The 20,714-nt window shown below is 37.8% G+C and overlaps 1 protein-coding gene across 2 annotated transcripts in view; it reads left to right on the top strand.

Moving 5' to 3' along the window:
- Positions 1-7,929, top strand: part of AKAP8 (A-kinase anchoring protein 8) — a 57,160-nt gene extending 49,231 nt beyond the window's left edge. For both annotated transcript variants that reach the window (XM_072601180.1, XM_072601181.1), the window contains exons 10-14: positions 3,164-3,305; positions 3,805-3,898; positions 4,342-4,472; positions 5,641-5,736; positions 7,166-7,929. In XM_072601180.1, coding sequence (XP_072457281.1) covers positions 3,164-3,305; positions 3,805-3,898; positions 4,342-4,472; positions 5,641-5,736; positions 7,166-7,603 — 901 coding nt within the window. In that variant the 3' untranslated portion in view covers positions 7,604-7,929. The remainder of the gene's footprint in view (positions 1-3,163; positions 3,306-3,804; positions 3,899-4,341; positions 4,473-5,640; positions 5,737-7,165) is intronic.
- Positions 7,930-20,714: the final 12,785 nt, after the last annotated feature.

Below are 20,714 nucleotides of genomic sequence, written 5' to 3'. Positions count from 1 at the left end.
AGTACGATATCTCTTCAGTTATTTTAATTCCAGTCTATTTTAAGGCAATTCTTTTCCTACTGGCTTTCTTCCTCTCATCCTCAAGTTTCTTTATCCCACCTTCAGCTTCTTTTGTTAGTTTTTAAATTTAATTTTCTATGCCTTTTACTAAACAGGATTTCTTTCCTTCATTCTGTTTATTATTTTTCTCCCCTTTCTATTCCATACTTTTATTCTTTGATTCATGGCTCTTATACTTAACTTAATCCTTCCTTAGTATCTGTATTCCTTATGGAATTAAAGTTTCTAAGGTAGCTATTTCCAGTTCCTTATAAACAGTTTCTCTGTTACTTCCTTTTAGATCTTGTCACCCAGCCACCTTTTTTCTTTTGTACCTCATTCTTAGAAATAACTGTCATTCTTCAATGTTATCCCCAGCACCAGCACTGAAACAAGATTTCTGCACTTCTTTCTCCCTCTTTCTATCCCTCCTTTTGCCTCCTTACCCATTCTTTTGAAGACTGTCTTCCTGAGAGACTACAGGAACTTTTTCATCATTGTTACATGACATTTTCCCCCTTTATCTTTCTCCTCCCCCCACCGTTTTTTGTGTCCTCCAATTTTGTAATTTAATTACACACACACACACACACACACACACACACACACACCCATTGATTTATTTGTATGTGGGATCTTGGGAGATTTAGTTCATGATGTTTCAGGCCTCTTTCTCCATCACTTCTTTGTTCTTTTGCTTTCATCCTTTTGTACATTTTGAAAAAAAATCTCGTCTTAATGATCTTTTATGTTATTGTTGATTGCTGTATTTACCTACTCTTCTTGTGTTTCTGTGTTTGACAAACAAAAAATATTCAGGTTTGGTTTTTCTGTCTAGGAATGTCTTGAATGTCTCTAGCAAACATTCCTCTTTTTTTTTCTTTCATTAATAGTTCGATTCACACTTGAAGTATAGGATCACCTTAGTTTGCATTGTGAGCTCCTTTGATCTTTGGAATACGTCATTCCCTCTTACTGGTTTTGGTGGGTGCACAATAGTCTTATGTTATTTGAATTTCTTTTCCTTTGTATTTGAAGGTCTTTTTTTGAAGGTTACTTGTTGAATTTGTTGTTAGCAGAATTGTTCAATTTAAATATTACATGTCTTGGAGTTTTCAGAGTTTTTTTTTTTCCCTTCTTGGAGACAATCTGTGGATTTTTTTCAGTTGGCACAACATTTTCTTTTTTTCAGAAGTTTTTCTGGGGACTGGATCTTAAACTTCTCCCAGCCTCCCTTGGTCTCTGCCTTAAATGATTTCTAGGGTTACAGAATTGGGCCTAGCTGGATGTTGAGCTATTTTCCCTCTGGCTTAGCGGAGTGCCACACAACCAATCATACATGAATCCTGCCCTGGTTTTTTCTGTTCTTCAGTTCTAACTGAGCTCTGTTTTGTAGCACAAGAGCACTGCCATGTTGGGTTTCTGTTGTTTTGGAAGGGGGATGGTGTGGAGAGTTGATTGCTCTTGCAAACCCTCAGGATGACTGCTGGAAGCATGATGGGTGGTGAGGAGGAATGTTGAGTGAACACAGTGGCGGCTATCAAATAGCCTTTTTTACTATGAGTTCACTGAGTTGTTACTTCGTTTGGTTTCTTGGTGTCCTAGTCTATGGAGACAACTGAATTTGCTTTATCTCTTGCACACAATTTGTATTTTGGAGAGGTTAGAAAGATCATGAGGACTGGAGAAAATGTCTAGTCCTCCATCTTGTTGGTGTTGTAATCTGGAAGTCCTCTTTTGTCTTTATTTTCTGAACATTCCTGTATGTATGTGGTACTTTACACAATATAATGTAAATTTTTTGAGGTTATTGGCTGCTGTTTCCATTTTGTCTTTGTATTCCAGGTATCTGGTATAATGCTTCACACATACCAGCTACTCAGTGCCTAATTGATACATACAAAATAAATACATAAAATAAGGTGTAACCACTATGGAGAAAGGATGGCCAGGGACACATTGTGTTCTGGGGAATGGAGGGGAAATCCATATTTTCTTGAGTGTCAAAAGATGGAAGGAGCACAAAAGAAATATATCTAGGATGAAGGGAAGTGTAAGTATTAAAAGGACATTCCAGAGATTGAAACGGAGGAGTTCTATAGGATACTCACTTGAGGGTGTGCCAGGGTAGAGTGGAGATGTTCTAAGAAGAGGGAAGACCTGGACATGTTTATAGGTAGTGAGGAAAGGAACTGGTAGAAAATTGAGGAGGAAATAGCCAGAAGGAATGATTGGCATAGGTTTTCTGAGAGGGTACAATAGATGTTGGCCTTGGCTGGATAAACTTCCTTTTCCTTGGAGACTGGAGCAAAAGAGTGGAGAGGATGGCTGATGATGAAGAGAGTTTATGACATATTGACTAGGGAAGCTAATGTCTTAATTTTCTCTGTAAGTAATAAGCTCTTTCTCTTGTGAAGAGTAGAGAGAGTCAGATGGTGTTTGGGGTCTGAAGTGGAGGTTTGGAACAGTTGGAATAAGTATAACAAGGAATATAGAAGAATCCTTTGTCTGGCTGAGTTGAAAAATTACTTGAACTTATGATGGATCTATTAAAAAATTGTAATGACTTCCTCCACTAGTTTTCGTTAGCACCAGAGTTAGAATAAGCAACTTGCTTATGCCAAGGGATGAATAGATTGTTGCTTTATTATTCTTCATAATATTCTCAGTGTGATGTTTTTTATTCCATTTGCTAGAAGTGAGAAACTAAAGTAAAGAAGTGTCACTGTTGAAATCAACATGGCAACCTATCAACAATGGCAGGGATTAGAAGTCAGTTTCCTCTTCTCACTGTTTACCCAGGCCATTCTGTTGTTTATGCATCCAAACTCAGAAATTTGTCTAAATTAGATGCCGTAGAGGGTAGCAAAATGAAGTAAGACATTGTCCATAGTCTCAAGCAGCCTCAGTTGCTATGTAAAAATATGATCATATTACAGCTAGTAGAAGCATTCATAATGTGGTAGTTTATCCCCTGAAAACTACCCAGGAATCTTCATAGATTCTTCATTTCTTCTTATAGTCCTAATACATCCACCAAGATAGGTGTATGTATTGCCAGTATGGGAAGAAAAGTTGATTGTTGGCTCACTACTGTGCTTACGATTTCTTTATTCTCTTTTAGGATTCAGTTTGCTTGTTCTATATGCAAGTTCCGTAGTTTTAATGATGACGAAATCCATAAGCACCTACAGAGCAAATTCCATAAAGATACGCTGCGTTTTATTGGTACTAAGCTACCTGATAAGACTGTGGAGTTCTTACAGGTGAGGTATAATGTAAGGCAGAGGATCTTCTTTCAATTATTGATGCAAAAAGTAACTTTAACTGTTTATCTCTATTTTATAAATACCAAAGGGAGACAGAGAGAAGAGATTAATTGGTTTCCTAAATCTCAGATCTTTTCTAAGTAGCCCAAATGATTTGAAGGAACAAAACCTGCCTGTCTTTGATACTGCTGCTAAGACACTTTTTTAGGGAACCATCAGTGCACATTTAATGCAAATATTTAAGGCAGGGTTTTAACCTGGTATCCTCCAACTGAGTGTTTTTATTTTGTTTTGTTTTGAATATTCTGATAACTATTTCAATATAATTTTTTTATCCTCTTTATCTCATTTTAATCAGTTATAGATGTGAATGTGAGAGGCTCCATAGCCTTTACTAGGTTGCTTGACACAGAGAAGGTGAAGAAGCCCTTGATTGAAGTTGGTTTTGTGTATAAATTGCCCTTTTCCCCTTTATGTTGTCGTTCAATCTTTCTAGGAATACATTGTGAACAGGAATAAGAAAATAGAGAAGCGTCGTCAGGAGCTGACTGAGAAGGAAAGTGTAAAGCAGAAACCAGACCCTTTCAAAGGTGAGTTGAGAGGTTTTAGTGAAAGAGGAGCTAAAAGATCCACATATACATCATAGCTTCTAACATGCTCAAAAATTTTCTCAGCACAACATGCAGTGAGAATAGAAGGCTGAAAAGTGAGCCATGAGCTCTGATTATTTATAGTCAGTATGTTTAGCAGAAAAAAAACATATACACAGACAACTAGGGAGAGAATTTACTTTCCAGTAAACTTTTCAGAATTGATAATTTGGAAGAAAGGAGAAGCTAAGGGAGTGCATATTTAATTTTACACATAAAACAATTTTAACTAATGCTCTTTAATTAGATGGTATGAGGATGCTTAAGGAGAAAGTTGGATGGGAGGTGAGGGGGTTATAAAATTTATGTGGCCATAGAACCCTACAAATGATCAATTCTGATCATATGGGCAGTGATTAAACAACCCTCATTTGGATTTACAGGAATTGGTCAGGAACACTTTTTTAAGAGGATTGAAGCTGCACATTGTATGGCTTGTGACATGCTAATTCCTGCTCAGCACCATCTTCTTCAGCGACACCTTTATTCTGCCGACCACAATCACAACCGCCGTGTAAGTGTTCCCTGCTTTATTCTGAAATCAGATATTATGGTGTGGAAGGCAGAAAATTGATGACAATCTTGATCCTTGTGGTATTCTTTCATTATCACAACATCTTGTGGTCATTTTTGAGGGATTGTGTTAGAAAGGAGCTTTTATTTTAAAAGCTTAAATAGGCTAAAATTAACCCTATCATTTGAGGTTAGATATTTTACCAAGGCTTGGTTGAGATTTATGCGATTGAGAGTTTTCTTCATGTAAAGTTAACAAGATTCTTTACCATCTTCTGGAAATGTGTTACTTGTAACCTGATTTTTAAGTTGCTAAGATATGTATGTCTGAAGGCATTATGCTATATGTTCTTTGAAGGCTGGGATATTTAGTTTTTGTCCTTGTATTTGCAGCACCCAGCATGGTACCTTGCAGAACTAACCTTGAACAATACTAACAGATTGCTTAACAACTCCATGCTTATCATGCTTAACAATCTCCATGCCTTGATGACTGACTGCCTATATAAATAAATACTCATTAGTTCTGTAGTGCTTTTATTATGTAAAAAGCTTTGCTCTTCCTCTCCTCCCAACCCCATTTGAAACAAGAAAAAACGTGAACATCAGAGGTTAAGCACCTTACCTGAGGATGCATAGCTAAGCTAGATTTGAACCCAGATCTTCTGACTGTAAGGCCAGTGTTCTTATCATCATGTCCTACTGCTTCCCTCTGTAGAAGAATGATTCTTTGTTTGTTTTTAGATGATAGCTAACATTATTTAGTGTTTATTATGAGCCACGGATGGTGCTAAGCACTTTTACTCAGAACAACCCTGGGAGGTAAGTGCTTGGGGGGATAATAATTATCCCCATCTTACAGATGAGGAAACTGAGGCAGGCAGAGGTGAAGTGACTTTCTGTCAGGGTCACACTTAAGTGTGTAATGCTTGATTTTAACTCAGGTCTTCCTGACCTCAGGCCCAGTGCTATATCCACTGTGCCATCCAGCTGCCTCTAAATAAGACTTGTAATGTCATTCTTATACTGATTTCTCAGTGAGGAGACTGCCCCTGTCAGTGCAGATAAGTACCTCGGTAACCTAAATCTTTTACAGCAGACCTATAATCTGTTTCCTTTCCCTCAGTGCAAGTTTTCCAAAAGTAATCTCTGTTTGCCTTCCTCTGTAGCTCGCTGCTGAACAGTTCAAGAAGACAAGCCTACACGTGGCTAAGAGTGTCTTGAACAACAGACATATAGTGAAAATGCTTGAAAAATACCTCAAGGTTTGTGGTTGGGGAAAGGGGAAGACATGTCAGTGGGTAGGCAGAACCTTTGGGAAAAGAACAGGATTGTCCATTGCTGTAGACATATCTACAATGCAATATTTGGCAATTATTTGATTTTCTAGAAAGATGTATGTGTCTGGGTTTTAGATGTGCACAAACTTCACCCCGATCTTAGGGATTCTCTGAGAGAACTTAGCGATTTTTGTTTTTATCTATAACTTGAAATAATAATAAAAAATAATTTAAAGTTATATAGTGCTTTAAAGTTAACAACCTATGCACTCATGAAAACGAGAAAATTTCTGCTACTTTATGGTAGACTAGCATAATACTCTCATGTGTCTAGAAAGTTTATCTGTGAAAATGTTAGTCTTCTGTATGTCATTCACAGTGTTTTTAAGGTAATCCTTTTAAAAATTCTCAGACTATTCTGAGTAGATGGCTTATCTCATAGTTCCAATTTATTCTCATAAATTTTGGGATTCAGAAGATGCAGACTTTGAGAGAAGTTTGTGGAAAGATGATCAAGGAGCACATTGTTTGTCATTAGAATTCCAGTCTTGCCAAATAATATATACTGGGAAATTTAGATTAGAGCCTTTTTAATGAAGTCTTGGATTAGCCCAGTTTGTGCAGTTTGAGAAATTAAGACTTTTAAAAATGTATCATTTTATAGTCCTTGTTTCTGTCTTTTTTCCGTTATTAAAGTATGGATTCATTTCTTGTCAATAATTCTTACAGTCCTCCACGTATACTCAAGCATTTGTGTGTATGTCTTAGGATATGCAAAAAATATGACTCAAGTCAGGTTCAGATTTGAGCGTTCAATTAATTTAAATATATTTAGAAATAATTATTTAAATAGAAAATTAAAAATTAATTTCATGTTCTGATCCTAAATTTGAAAGGAAACAGAAAGAAAAAATATTTTTAGAATCTTCCCCCCCCATATTTTGAGTACAGAAACTCCTAACCCTATTTGTAATAGTCCATAATGTCTTTTGTTTTCAAATGCAAGTGTTAAAGATAAGTGGGTGCTATAAATCCACCCATGAAACCATTAGGTACAGGTTCTTGTAATTTTTACCAAAAGGTCATTTATTTATTTTACAATATTTTTGTAGAGTTACATCTCTCACAAGATGTGGTTCTGATTTTTTTTGGGGGGGGGTAAGGAATTTATATATGTTTACAAAACTGTTATTAGAAAAGACTTTTTTCCCAAAATTTAACTGCCTTAGCAGTATGATCTCATTTGGACTCTTTGTTATTCTACTTCATATGTTTTAGGAGGTAAAGTCTTAGGTTTTTCTAACTAGATCCAACAGCTTAGGCCCTAACATGATTATTTTGAAGGTTTCTGGCTGTTCTTTGTGTTCTGTTTTCTACGACAGGTCACTAACATTGTTTCTATTCATTCACCAAGGGTGAAGATCCCTTCACAGATGAAATAGTGGATCCAGATGGAGTTGAAGTTGAAGGAGATGAAGACAAAGGGGAGACTGCTGAAGAGGTCGTTACAGCAGTGTTAGCAGAGGTCATTGCTGCAGCAGTCAGAGCAGTCGATGGAGAAGAAGCAGTCCCACCACAAGAGAACAGTGAAGTGAGGACCAAAGGACAAAGCACTGTTGATACTGATGAGACTAGAAATGGTGATATTTCTAGTCAGCCACTGGAAGAAGAAATAGTAAACAAACCAATATGTGAGAATGGGAATACATGTGTAGGAACCAGCAGTGACAATGGCCGGAGTGGAGAGCTGGACACAGAGGGGAATGGCATGGGAAGTGTCAGTGCTCATGAAAAAGAAGCCAACATAGAAAACTTTGGTGCTGAATCAGAAGATGAGATTGTGGTTGAATAAGTTTTTGGGTTTTGTTGTTTTTTTTCCTGTGAAGATGATTTATTGGGCACTATTATAGAATCCATGGATGTTTTTTCTTTGGATGCAGCACTCAAGTATGTTGCTGGAAGACATGGGATTTCAGAGAAGGGATCCATCAGGGCAGCTTCACTGGTGTATTCTGTAGATTTGCTTAGTTGTGCTATGCTTTCTACATCCTTTTGTTTTGGGTTGAAGATTGCATAAAGTTGTATATTTCTTAAGAAATAATAAAACTATAGTTCTCCTTTTGACCTTCAATTGAAAAGCATCATTTAAAAATAAAACTTGATGGTTTCATCACTAAATATGGCCCCTGAGCTGTTCGTTTATTTTATTTTTTTTACAAAATAATTCTTTTTTACATGTACTTATTATATCCCCCCATGGACAGCTAGGTGGTGCAGTGGATAAAACACCAGTGCAGGAGTCAGGAGGACCTGAGTTCATATCTCACCTCAGACACTTAACACTCACTAGCTGTGTGACCTTGGGCAAGTCACTTAACCCCAAGTGCCTCATCCTGGGTCATCTCCAGTCATGCTGATGAATATCTGGTCACTGGATTCAGATGGTTCTGGAGGAGAAGTGAAGCTGGTGACCTGCACAGCCCTCCCTCACTCAAAACAAAGTCAAGTGCAAGTCATGTCATCATTTCTCTGATGGCATGGTCTTCTTTAGCAACAAAGGACAAACACACACTATATCGCCCACTGCCCTTCCTCCCCACTGAATGACAAAAAAAGAAAAAGAAAAACCTCACAAGAAATATGCGTAGTCCAAGGCAAAACAAATCCCCACACTGGCCATTTCCAAAAATACGTATATGTCTGTCTCTACATTTTAAGTCCATCACTTCTCTGGTAGGAAATAAGGGACATGTTTCATCTTCAGTCCTCTGGACTAGGGATTTATCATTGTATTACAGTTCTAAAGTCCTTCAAAGGTTGTTGTTTTCCCTTTATGTTTTCATTGTTCAATTTTTGTTTCCTTCACTCTTCATGTTTTCATAGAGATCCTGAAACTCATCATTTCTTTTGACATAACAATATTCCATTACATTCATATGCCATAATTTATTTGGCCATCCCCAACAGTTTCATTTCTGTCTACTCTGAAAAGAGCTGCTACAAATATTTTGGTACAAATGGACCACTTTTTTCTTTGCTCTTTTTGGGAATGTACTTTTCATAAGAGATTCTACCAGCTTGAGAGCAGAAATTAATATGAAGACAGTTTTTTTGTTAGGCAACATTAAAATATTTCAAAGGATTAATACTCAACCAGTTGTCATACTCATCCTTTTGACCAAATCTGGGAATCAAACAAGAAGTATTGGTCTTAAGTAATTTTGAACTAACTGAGATCTAGAATTGTTTCGCTTATTGGAAATATCACTAATAACAACCAAATTTCTAAATCGTAAAAGAAGGAAATGATTGATTGCAATGCCTATTGAAATGTACATGCAAATCACTGTGTAGGATACAAAGAATCAGAAGTGGTGCTTGTACTCATGTAGTTTGTCACCTAATCGGAAGAAGAAACAAGTGATAAGTTAAAAAATATAAAACAAATGAAATCATTATTCAGAAAGAAAGAAGTAGAAATACTAGATTTCTATTAACTTTTCCTTAAGGTTTTACACCATAAGAAATGATTAGTCCCCATGGTTTATATCAAGAAAAACATTTGGATCCCCCACAATACAAAAACAAATCCCAGAGTTGTACTGTGAAAAAGAGTAATACATAAAAATATTCTGTAACAATGGTTTCCTTAGCAGCCGTAAACTGCCTTTTAACCTTTTGGAGGCCAGTTGTTTCTCTGACATTGCTTGAAAATTAGGGACCTCTATGGTTAGGGGAGGTGGTCTAGCGTAACGGAAAAGGCATTAGGCTTAAGTCAGGTCGTCTGGATTCAAATCTTGCCTCTGGTACTTGCTAACGCTGTGACAGAGGTCAAGTTAATTAACCTTAGTCTGCTTTTTCCTCTATAAAGTAGGGGTAGTAACACTAAGAACTGCCCATGTCACTAGAAGGAGTGAAATCTGAAAAGCTCTATAAATGTAAATTATTACTACTGATACTAGACAGTACCATTCCCTTTAGGGCAACATTTCCCAAGTGCTTCAGGTAGCACTGATGTTCTACATTAGAAGAGTTCTGTGAGAATTTTTTCATGCTGGTGATATCTTAATACTCAAAATATTAAAAATGAAGATATGCATCAGCAATTTTTTTAGTATGAATTATTATATTATGCTATAAGATTTCCCTTGCCCCCCCCTGGCATTTCATCCCAAAGGCATTCCATATTCTTAGCCTAATATTTATAGACTCCATCACTATATTTCAAACCTAGAAGTATACAGTGGCCAAATCTGTTTGAAAAGCATGTCTACATTACTGCATAACTTCCTGGTGGGATTATACACAGATACTACAAATGTAAGGACTGCCTGAATGGGACTGCCCAAAAATGTGTTTTAAAGGTCTGGATGATAACAGGGAAAAACCCTTCTGAAGCCCTCAAGCAACTGATAGGCTTCATCCACTGTGATTTTACTAATAAACCTGGGAGACTCTCCAGATAGGAACAACTGCCTTATTTATAATCTTTCTATAAAGATGCTATAGGTATGGGCTTTCTCTGACTAGACCTTGAAAGTGAAGGAATTGAAGACCAAATGCAACAAAGGCAGAATTATAACCAAGTACATATCATCCCTAGTATTAACTACTCATTTTACCTTGGCTGCCGATCTCACTAGCAGTTCTGCCATAGTGAAGTTCAGTTAAAATAGTAAATAGAGGAGGCTGATATTGGAAGGGCAGAACCCCGACCTTGGCCTCTGGAACACCAGGCTCTGAGAGTGAATGAGTACCTAAGCTTGTTCAGATCCAGACCTCCATGCCACTTCCTGGCCCTTTCCACGCCATCCGCCTATATCCCATCTCCAGCACCCCTTTATTTTTCCACAATAAAATTCTCTGGCAACAGGGTAGGGACTGTCTTGTTTGTTGCTCCAGCACTTAGTACAGTTCCTGACACATAGTCCATTCTCAGGAAACGCTTTATCTATGCTATACTTGTCTACTAAGTAATCTTTGTAGTGTATTGTAAGAGTAATTATTCACATAATTTTGAGTCAGTTCAGAAACATGTATAAAATACTTAACTATACACTGAGGGATAAGTATAATTAAAAATGACAGTTACTGCTCTCAGGAAGAATATATATTTCTTGAGGGAAATACACTCACGAAAATAAAGTAGGGGGTGACTGAGGGTGAGGTATTTCAACTGGAGATTTGGGGAAGGTACCAACTAGATTTTGGTCTTAACAGAGGAGGATTCAGAAGGTGAAGATGAAAGGGAGTGTATTCCCAGATTCTTGGGATGGCTTATGCAAATGCAGGTTATTTCATTGTGCTGGTACAGCCATCAGTTCTTGAACATTTTAGTAATGGTGTTAAAAACTGAAAAGTTAAGAGGTAGATAAAGGCCTACTTCTCTGACTGATGCTATAAAAAGCACTTAAATGAGAAGCTAATAACTTTATGCCTTACTTAATGGAGTTTGTAGCTATCTCTCCTTTTAACCTCAGGTAGATAGTGGCTTAGTAGGGGGATGTACAACTAATTCTCTTGTTTTAATAGGAACACTGGAATAGTAGACTTACACAGAATTTCAGACTTTCAAAATAATTCATTTCACACATTCATCTTACAAATGAGGAAATAGGTCAGTTGGTTAATTGTCAAAGATTACATTGCTAGCTAGTGAGAGTTAGAATTGCTTCCCAGTGTAGTACTGTTTTTACAATAATATCCCCCCAAATGCTATCTGATCTATGTACATAAATTTTACAGATTAAGGATGGCATAAATGAGTAGTAGAGTAGGGGTTAAATTTTTCAACAAGGGAAAAGTATGACCCAAAGCAGCTGGCCTTCAGTTATTCTGGGATACAGCAGGTATCAAGATGAGAAAATCAATCCTCTATTGTCTTTGAACCTTTTAAACTCTCACTTGAAACTTAATTTCAAGGCAGCCCTTTTTTTAAAATAATTTTTTTCAATTTATTTAGTACTTTTCCCCAAATACGTCTAAAGTCAATTTTTAATATTCATTTTTAAAACTTTGAGTTCTAAATTCTCTCCCTCCCCACCCCCACTCCAAATTGAGAAGGCAATTTGATATAGGTTATACATATGTAGTCATGAAAAATATTTCCAGAACAGTCATGTTAGGGGAAAAAGAAAGACAAAAAAAAGCTCAAAAAAGTAAAGCAAAAAAAAAAAATATGCTTCAATCTGTATTCAGACACCATCAGGTTTTGTTTGTTTGTTTGTTTGGGGATGGACAGCATTTTTCATCACAAGTCTTTCAGAGTTGTCTTGGATCACTGCATTGCTAAGAATAGCTAAGTAATTCACAGCTGATCATCTTACAATATTGCTGTTACTTTGTACACAGTACATTATCAACTCATGTAGCTCTTTCCAGGTTTTTTGGAGATCATCCTATTCATCAATGCCCACAGCACAATAGTATTTCATCATAATCACATACCACAATTTTTTCAGCCAGTTTCCAATTCTTTGCTCCTGGGAAAGAACTGCTACATTTTTGTACCTAATACAACGTTCTTTTTTGTTTTTTTATCTCTTTTGGGGGTACAGTAGTGGTATGCATGGTTTTATAGCCCTTTGGGCATAGCCCCAATTTGCTCTACAGAATAAGAACATCATCAACAATGCATTATTGTCTCATTTTTTCCCATATCCCTTCCAATATTTGTCATTTGCCTTTACTGTCCAATTAGCCAATCTAATAGATGGTAGGTAGTAATTCAAAATTGTTTTAACTTGCATTTCTTTATTCAATAGGGAGTTATAGTTTCATGTGGCTATGGATAACTTTGATTACTTCATCTGAAAACTAATCATATCTTTTGATCATTTATCAATTGTGAAGTGACTCCTAATTTTATAAATTTGACTCAGTTCTCAATTTGTTTGAGAAATGAGGCCTTATATCAGAGAAACTTGCTTCAAATTTTTTCCCACAGTTACTAGTGCTAACTGTATTTCCCTCTGTCCTATTCCCCTCCATTTATTTTATTCTGTCTCTCTCCTTTCACCCTGTTCCTCTTCAAAAGAGTTTTGTTTCTGACTACCCTCTCCTGCAATCTGCTCTTCCTTCTATCACAAACCCCCTTCTCTTATTCCCTTCCCTTCCTACTTTCCTGTAGGGTAAGATAGATTTCTATACCCAATTGAGTGTGTATGTTATTCCCTCTTTGAGTCAATTCTGATGAAAGCAAGGATCACTCACTCCCCCTCAAGTTCCCCCTCTGCCAAACTCCCTCTTCTGCCCCTCCACTATTAAAGCTTTTTCTTACCCCTTTTATGTGAGATAATTTACCCTCATTCTACCTCTCCCTTTCTCTTTCTTGAAAGTACATTTCTCTCACACCTTAATTTTATTTTTTAGGTGTCATCCCTTCAAATTCAACCCACACCTTTTCCCTCATTATACATACATACATACATACATACATATATATATATATATATATATATATATATATATATAAAACTACCCCGATAATAAGAAAGGTCTTATGACTTACAAATATCATTTTCCAATGTAGGAATGTAAACAGTTTAACCTTATTAAGTCTCTTATGATTTCCCTTTTCTATTTCCCTTTTTATGTTTCTCTTGAATCTTGTATCTAAAAGTCAGATTTTCTATTCCACTCTGGTCTTTTCATCAAGAATCCTTGAAAGTCCTCTATATCTTTGAATGTCCATTTTTTCCTGAAGGATTATATCAATTTTGCTGGGTGATTCTTTTTGTTAATAGTAGCTCCTTTATCCTCTGGAATTTCATATTCCAAGCCATGTAGAAGCTGCTAAATCCTGGCTCCATGACACTTGCATTGTTTTTTTCTGACTGCTTGCATTATTTTCTCCTTGACCTAGGAACTCTGAAATTTGGCTATAATATTCCTGGGAGTTTTCATTTTTGGATCTCTTTCAGGATATGATCAGCAGATTCTTTCAATTTCTATTTTATCCTCTGGTTCCAGAATATCAGGTCACTTTTCCTTGATAACTTATTGAAAGATGATGTCTACACTTTTTTTGATCATGTCTTTCAGGTAATTCAATAACTTTAAAATGATCTCTCCTGGATCTATTTTCCAGGTTAGTTGTTTTTCCAATGAGATATTTCACAATGCTATTTTTTCATTCTTTTGGTTTTATGTGATTTGGATTTATGTGATTTTATCTTGATTTCTCATAAAGTCATTAGTTTCCATTTGCTTCATTCTAATTTTTAAGGAATTATTTTCTTCAGTTAGCTTTTGTACCGCTTTTTCCATTTGACCAATTCTGCTTTTTAAGGCATTCTTCTCCTCAGTGGCTTTTTGTACCTCTTTCACCATTTGCCCTGGTATGTTTTATAGGGTGTTATTTTCTTCAGTATTTTTGTGTGTGTGTCACCTTTACCAAGCAGTTGACTCATTTTTCATGATTTCCTTGCATCACTCTTTTGTTTTCCCAATTTTCCCATTACTTCTTTTACTTGATTTTCAAAATTCTTTTTGAGTTCTTCCATAGCCTGAGACCAATTCATATTTTTCTTGGAGGCTTTGGATGATAGAGCTTTGACTTTGTTGCCTTCTTCTAAGTGTTTTGATCTTCCTTGTCACCATAACTTTCTATAATTAGAGGGTTTTTTCCCTGTTGTTTGCTCATTTTCCCAGCCTATAACTTGAGTTTTGAGTCTTTGTTAAAGTAGGTCTCTGCTTCCAGGGTGGAGGGAGGGTTTTGTGCAGCTGTTTTCAGAGATACTTCTAGGGCCCTGTAAGTTTTCTACCTCAGAAGAAGGTGGTATGATCCAAGTTGAGGTGTTCATTACTCTCTTGGCCTGTGCTGTGGTCTGTGAATGACCACAAGTACCCTTTTTTTGCCCTGCAACTGTGAGGAGGGTCCCCCCTCCACTGTGGTGACAAGCTCTGCTATGCAAGTGTTCCTCCTCCACTCTAGGACTAGCACCCAGGACTGAGACCTGGATCCAAGTATGGGCAAAGCACCAGAGTCCTGCTTCAGAGCTAGCAAAAAGACCCCTGTAATTTACTTCTGACCAGTTGTTCAACCCCCTTACAGTTTATGAGCTGAGAGAACTCCAGAAGTAGCCATGGCTGCTGACTCAGTGACTCCCAAGACCTGCTTGTAGTTTGATGGGGCCTTATCTGTGCTGGCAAGGCCTATGCTGGATTCTATTCCTCTCCCACCCAGGTTCAAGAGAATTTTCCTGCCAGCCTTTTGTCTCGGACTAGAAATTTGTTTTACTCCATCTTTTTGTGAGTTCTGCTGCTCTAGAATTTGTTTAGAATCTTTTTTTAAAGGTATTTGGAGAGGTTTGGGTGAAGATCTCAGGCAAGTCCTGGCCTTTTCTCCACCATCTTGTCTCCACCTCTCTAGGCTGCCCTTTAAAACATGGGTATACATGTTCTCTTCCAAATTCTGTGTATTAAGATTACTTCAACTATCATATACCAAAAACTGAATACATCCACCTAATTCAAACTTTTTTTTACTGAATGGATGAAAAAGTATTAAGTATTTAGTATGTGCAAAAAGCACTGTGTGCTAAGTGTTGGGGATACAAACAACAGATATTCCCTACTCCCTGGAAGTAGGGAATTCACGTTCTAGTAGGGGAGACAACACACACAGGTTTCTGCTGCAAGAAACATCCCATGACCTTTAGGGTGCACCAACAAAGCACGTAGTAAAATCTCTTGAATATCATTTCCACCAATAAAATTTTAATAATTTCTGATGCCAAGCCATTTGACAGTGCTAATGACTTCAATGGAAAGAGGTCATCACAAAGAGCCACTATGGTTTTGTGAGAGATAATGTAAACTTTATTTGCTTTTCTGAACATGATACTAAACTAGTAGATCGGAGGAATGCCATAGATACAGTTTACATAGGTTTTTGCAAAGAGTACAATAAAGTATATCACAATATTCTTGTGGAAAAGAAAAAGAGATGTGTGCCACCTTATAGCATTAGATATGTTACAAAATGGCCAAACTGAAAGAGTTAATGCTCTAATGGCAGGTTGGCAGGAAGCTTCCAGTGGTTTCCAATCCTACCTAATCATGCGATGATCTAGTATAGTTGCCCACTTATCTCCATCCTTTCCAGAAGAATATCAAGACATTTTCAAATGCTGAGCCAAAATTGAACTGAACTCGTACTACTAACTCAATAATCCTGTTAAAAAAGGAAGGCAGGTTAGTCTCCCATGCCTGAATCTTAAAATTTTTTAAACTGATTTTGTTGTCTGACACAACATACTTCACAAAAATATATCCAAATGACCTCTACCAGACACACGCAAAAAACATTTCCTAAAATATCACTTAAAAAGGTAGAGTAGATTTTAACAATAATAGTATACTAACACTGATTATTGTATTTGAACTTTTTGTTCTCAATGTTGTTTTCACATTGTTGTAGACAATATATTGAATCACTTCAAACAAATCTACATTTCACTATGCTTTATATGTATCAATCCCTATAGTGCAATAATAGTTCTTCTTATTTATATACCATAGTTTTTATATCCAATTCCTTGGTACATTTCCTTTCTGTTTGTGGAATAGTTCAATCTCACAGATTAGTGTCAATTGTCTCTAGAGTCAGCAACTTTAAGTAAATACTTAATACAAAGATTTCCCTCCCAATTTTTATGTATTCTTCTGACTCTCGATGGATTATTTTAATTTGTCCTAAAGTTCTTATATTTTATGTGAGCAAGATGGCTTTGTCTTTTATGCTTTCTTACTTTTTCTCCAATGTAATTTTTTAATGCTTAAGATTTTTTTTTATCCATTTAGAATTGTAGTATGTGGAATCAAGGGAAGTATGTAGCATAAGATATTACCTTTTTTTCACCAGACTCATTTCCAGTTTTCTTAGCAGTTCTTAATAATTTAAAAACAAGAAAGAACTCATAATGAAAAGAGAGGATAAAAAGTTTTGTGACCTATTGGTTAACTTACTTTGAATATTTGTGATCACAACTTTCTTAAGATATTCATAAACTTTCTCTTTAACAATGTGCTTAGAAATGTTACCAGGAATCAAAGTCAAACCAATTGACCTATGATTTGCAGAATTATATTAACTTCCCTTTAAAAAAAAATGGGAGCCTATCACTGATAGTGACTCAATAATTACATCTGCCAGTTCTCAAAACTCATCTTAGGTAGCAGCTCTCTATTATTTGTTTTTGTCTGGTTCATGCTACATGAAAGATCATTCTATTTGACAGATAAAGTAGAAGTAAAGGAAAAGTTGAATAGCTCCTACCTCTTCTCCATAACCCAGTCATCTTACCAATTATAAATATCAGCTCTATCCTGTCTTTGACTGTCCTTAGGACAAGTGGTACTCCTCTTTCAGGATCCTGCCATAATTCTATATTTCTTAGTAGCCTGCTTTTGCCTCCATCTTTTGTTATTTAGCAAGCCTAAGCTGATGGGCAAGATCCCTATTTTTTTGTCTTCAAAATTTCTTTCATATGCCATTTAGTTCTGGACATCAAAATTTAAGAAAGACACTGACAAGCTTTAGAGAATTAAGAGGAGGATAACCAGCTTGGAGAAGGGCCTAAAATCTATGCTGTATACAAAGATCACTTGAAGAACTTTAGATGTTTAGCCTGGAGTACTAAGGGAAGACATAACTACAAATATTTTAAATATAATGTGGAAGAGGGATTGAATTTATTTAGTTCCAGAGAGCAGAACCAGAAGTAAAGGGCAGAAGTTGCAGATGTGAATTTTGGTTTGATATAAAGAAAAACTTGCTAACAGTTAGAGCTATCCAAAAGTGGAATGAGTTGCCTTGATACAGGATTTTCACTCATTGAACAAGACCTTAGGTGCAAAGGCTGACCAGTCTATACCTCTTCTGGCACTTGACTCCACTGGCTGTCCCCCCCATACTTGGAATTTTCTCTCCTCACCTCTACTTTGTAGCTTCAAGTCTCAGTTTAAATCATACCTTCTGCAAGAAGTCCTTCTTGATCTCCCTTTAATGCTAGTTAATGCCTTCTGAAAATACCTCCAATTTATTTTGCATATATTCTGCTTGTAAAGGTGGTTTACAGTCAGTCAATAAACATTTATGAAGCACTTACTACCAGGCACAGTGCAGTAAAGACTGTCCCTGCTTCCAAGGAATTAATAATCTAATGAGGGTAATAACAAGCAAACAAATATGTATAAACAAGCTATACACAGGATAAACAGGAAATTAGGAGGGCAGGCACTAGAATTAGAAGAGGATGGGAAAGACTTCCTGTAGAAGATGGCATTTTAGCTGGGACTTAAAAAGCATTCCTAAAATGGGGAATAGCCAGAGAAAATTCCCAAGACACAGAATGTCTTTGTCGTGGAGCCGTAAAGAGGCTAAGATCACTGGATCACAGAGCACACTGAGGAGGAAGTAAGCTGCAAGAATACTGTAAAGGTAGGAGGGGACTGGGTTATGAATGGATTTGAATGTCTAACAGAGAATATCGTATTTGATCCTGAAGCAGTGACATGGTCAGACAGACCTACACTGTAGAAAAATCACTTTGGTGGCTGAATGCAGGATGGATTGGAGTGGGGAGAAGTTTGAGGCAGGCTAATGTACCAGCAGGCTGTTGTAATAGTCCAGACATGAAATGATGAGAATCTGCACTAGAGTGGTACCAGAATTGGAGAACAGAAGCAGGTGCATTCCAGAGATACTACTAAGGTAAAATTGATGGGTCCTGGCAACAAATATATGATAGGGGAGGTAAAGAGAGAGTGATGAATCCAGGATGACTCCTGGGTTGTGTACAGGGGAACTAGAAAGATAGTGTTGCTCTCTACAGCAATAGGGAAGGTGGGGCTGGAGGGAAGTTTTGGGGGGAAAGATAAGTTCAGTTTTGATGAGTTTAAGATGTCTACTAGACATACATGTTGTCAGGATATTGCATCCTGTCTCTACCTATAAGATTGTGAGGTTCTTGAGGGCAGGGGTTGCTTTTGTATTTCTTTGTATCCCTAGCATTTAGCACAGTGCCTGACATATAGCAGGCATTTCATACTTGATCTGATCTAATTTCAAGTAGTTTCTCTGATGGCTGAAAAATCTGATCCAAAATAGTAGTTCTTTTCATTCATTGGTTCTTTTTTTTTTAAAAAAATTATTTTTAGTTTTTATATTCTCTTCCATAAGACTTTGAGTTACAAATTTTCTCCCCATCTCTCCCTTCCTCCCCCACCCCAAGACTGTAATTTGATATACATTCATATTGAAACTATTTTCACATTAGTCATGTTGTAAAAAAGAATTAGAACCAATGGAAGAAACCACAAGAAAGAAACAAAAAAAAGGGGGCAAAAGTAAATAATATGCTTCAATCTGCATTCAGATTCCATAGTTCTTTTTTTGGATGTGGACAGCATTTTTCATCATGAGTCCTTTGGGGTTGTGTTGGATTCTTGCATTGCTAATTAGAGCTAAGTCTATCAAAGTCAGTCCTTGCACATTGTGGCTTTCATGCCAGGGCTTGATCTAGATCTTATTTTCTGTCTGGGTGTCAAGCAGCACATTTATAATACTCCTGTTTTTGTCTCCATTGATCTTAACTCAAATAAATGTTTCACCATTCCTCCTCCACCCTTTCATTCATAGGTTTCCTCACATGTGCCCACATAGGTATAAAATACCACTTCCCCTACTCTTTTATTTCTATCCACAAAAATGTAAGCAAAAATCTTTTCTGAATTCAGTAAGCAATGTTTCAGATACAGGACTCAGAAGAATCCCAGTAGCTAATACCACCTCTGTCTCTCCCCTTCCCCTCTGCCCTTCTCCATCTTTCATCCTTCTCTCCTTCATTTCTTCCCCTCACTACCCCTTTCACCCCTTTTCCTCCTCCCCCTCCATCAGTCTTTTAAAAAAGGATTTAGTGAACTTCTATGTGTCAAGTAACGTATTTGAAACCGAGATTAAGAAAAATGCCTTAAAATTAAACAAATTAAAGTAAAAAAATTAAAATTCCACTTAAGCTTCCAATCTTTCCTAGTCCCCTTCCCCACTCTATTCCCCTCCCTCTGCTCCTCTACGCTCCCAGTGTCTCTGCCCTTCCGCCTCCCCCCACGTATCCTCTCAACTACTTCGCTCCCCCTCTATCTCTTCTCTTTATCTTCAACTCATTCCTTTCTCTTTTCCCTCTCCTCACTTCTCTTTTTGTCTTCTTTCATTTCACCTCTCCCAGGATGTCTCTTCCCTCCTCCCCTAGCTCTTTCATCCTCCTCTCCTTCTCCCTTCCTGCCCTTTCCCGTCCTGTTCCCTCCATCGTTCCTCCTCCTCCTTCCTTCCCCTGCTCTTCTCTTTCCTTCCTCTCCCTACCCCATCCCTCCTCCCCCTCTTCTATTCTTTTTTCCTTCCTGTTCTTCTCTCGATTCTTTTCCTTCTCCTCTTCTTTCTCCTGTTTCCTTCGTCCCCTCTTCCCTTCTGCCCCTCCACCCACTTCCCTTTCCATTCTCTCTGCTGGTTTGATCCCCCCACCCCCACAACCCGCCCCCTGGTTTTTTGGATCCTCACTTGTCCGCTCCCCGCAGGGCAGCCTGTCGCGCCCCAGTGAGGCGGCCCTATCGCCCTACCTTCCCTCCCACCTTCATTCCCTCCCTCCGCGCGCGGAATCAGGAGCTGATGCGCAATCAGCCGACCGGCGGACGCGATAGAGAACAGTTGCGCGAGGGCAGCGCCAAGCGCGCTCTCGCGGGTTGGGAGGGGCGTGTCCGAGTGGAGCGGTCGCGTGCGCGCACGCGAGTGCGTGCGTCGTGACGGCAGAGCGCTGGCGGCGGCGGCGGCGGCGGAGCTGTTTGTTCTGGGCTCCTGCTCCCGAGAGCTCAAACAGCGGCTCCCGGTGGTCCCCGTGGCGTTGGGGACCGGGCCTGGGCCCGGGCCCTGTGTGTGCAGGTAGAGGCGGCGGCGGCGGCGGCTC

The sequence above is a fragment of the Notamacropus eugenii genome, chromosome 4 (assembly GCF_028372415.1).
Source record: "Notamacropus eugenii isolate mMacEug1 chromosome 4, mMacEug1.pri_v2, whole genome shotgun sequence".
Lineage (NCBI taxonomy): Eukaryota > Metazoa > Chordata > Mammalia > Diprotodontia > Macropodidae > Notamacropus > Notamacropus eugenii.
The sequence above is the reverse complement of the archived record's forward strand: the minus strand, read 5'-3'. Positions and strand labels throughout refer to the sequence as shown.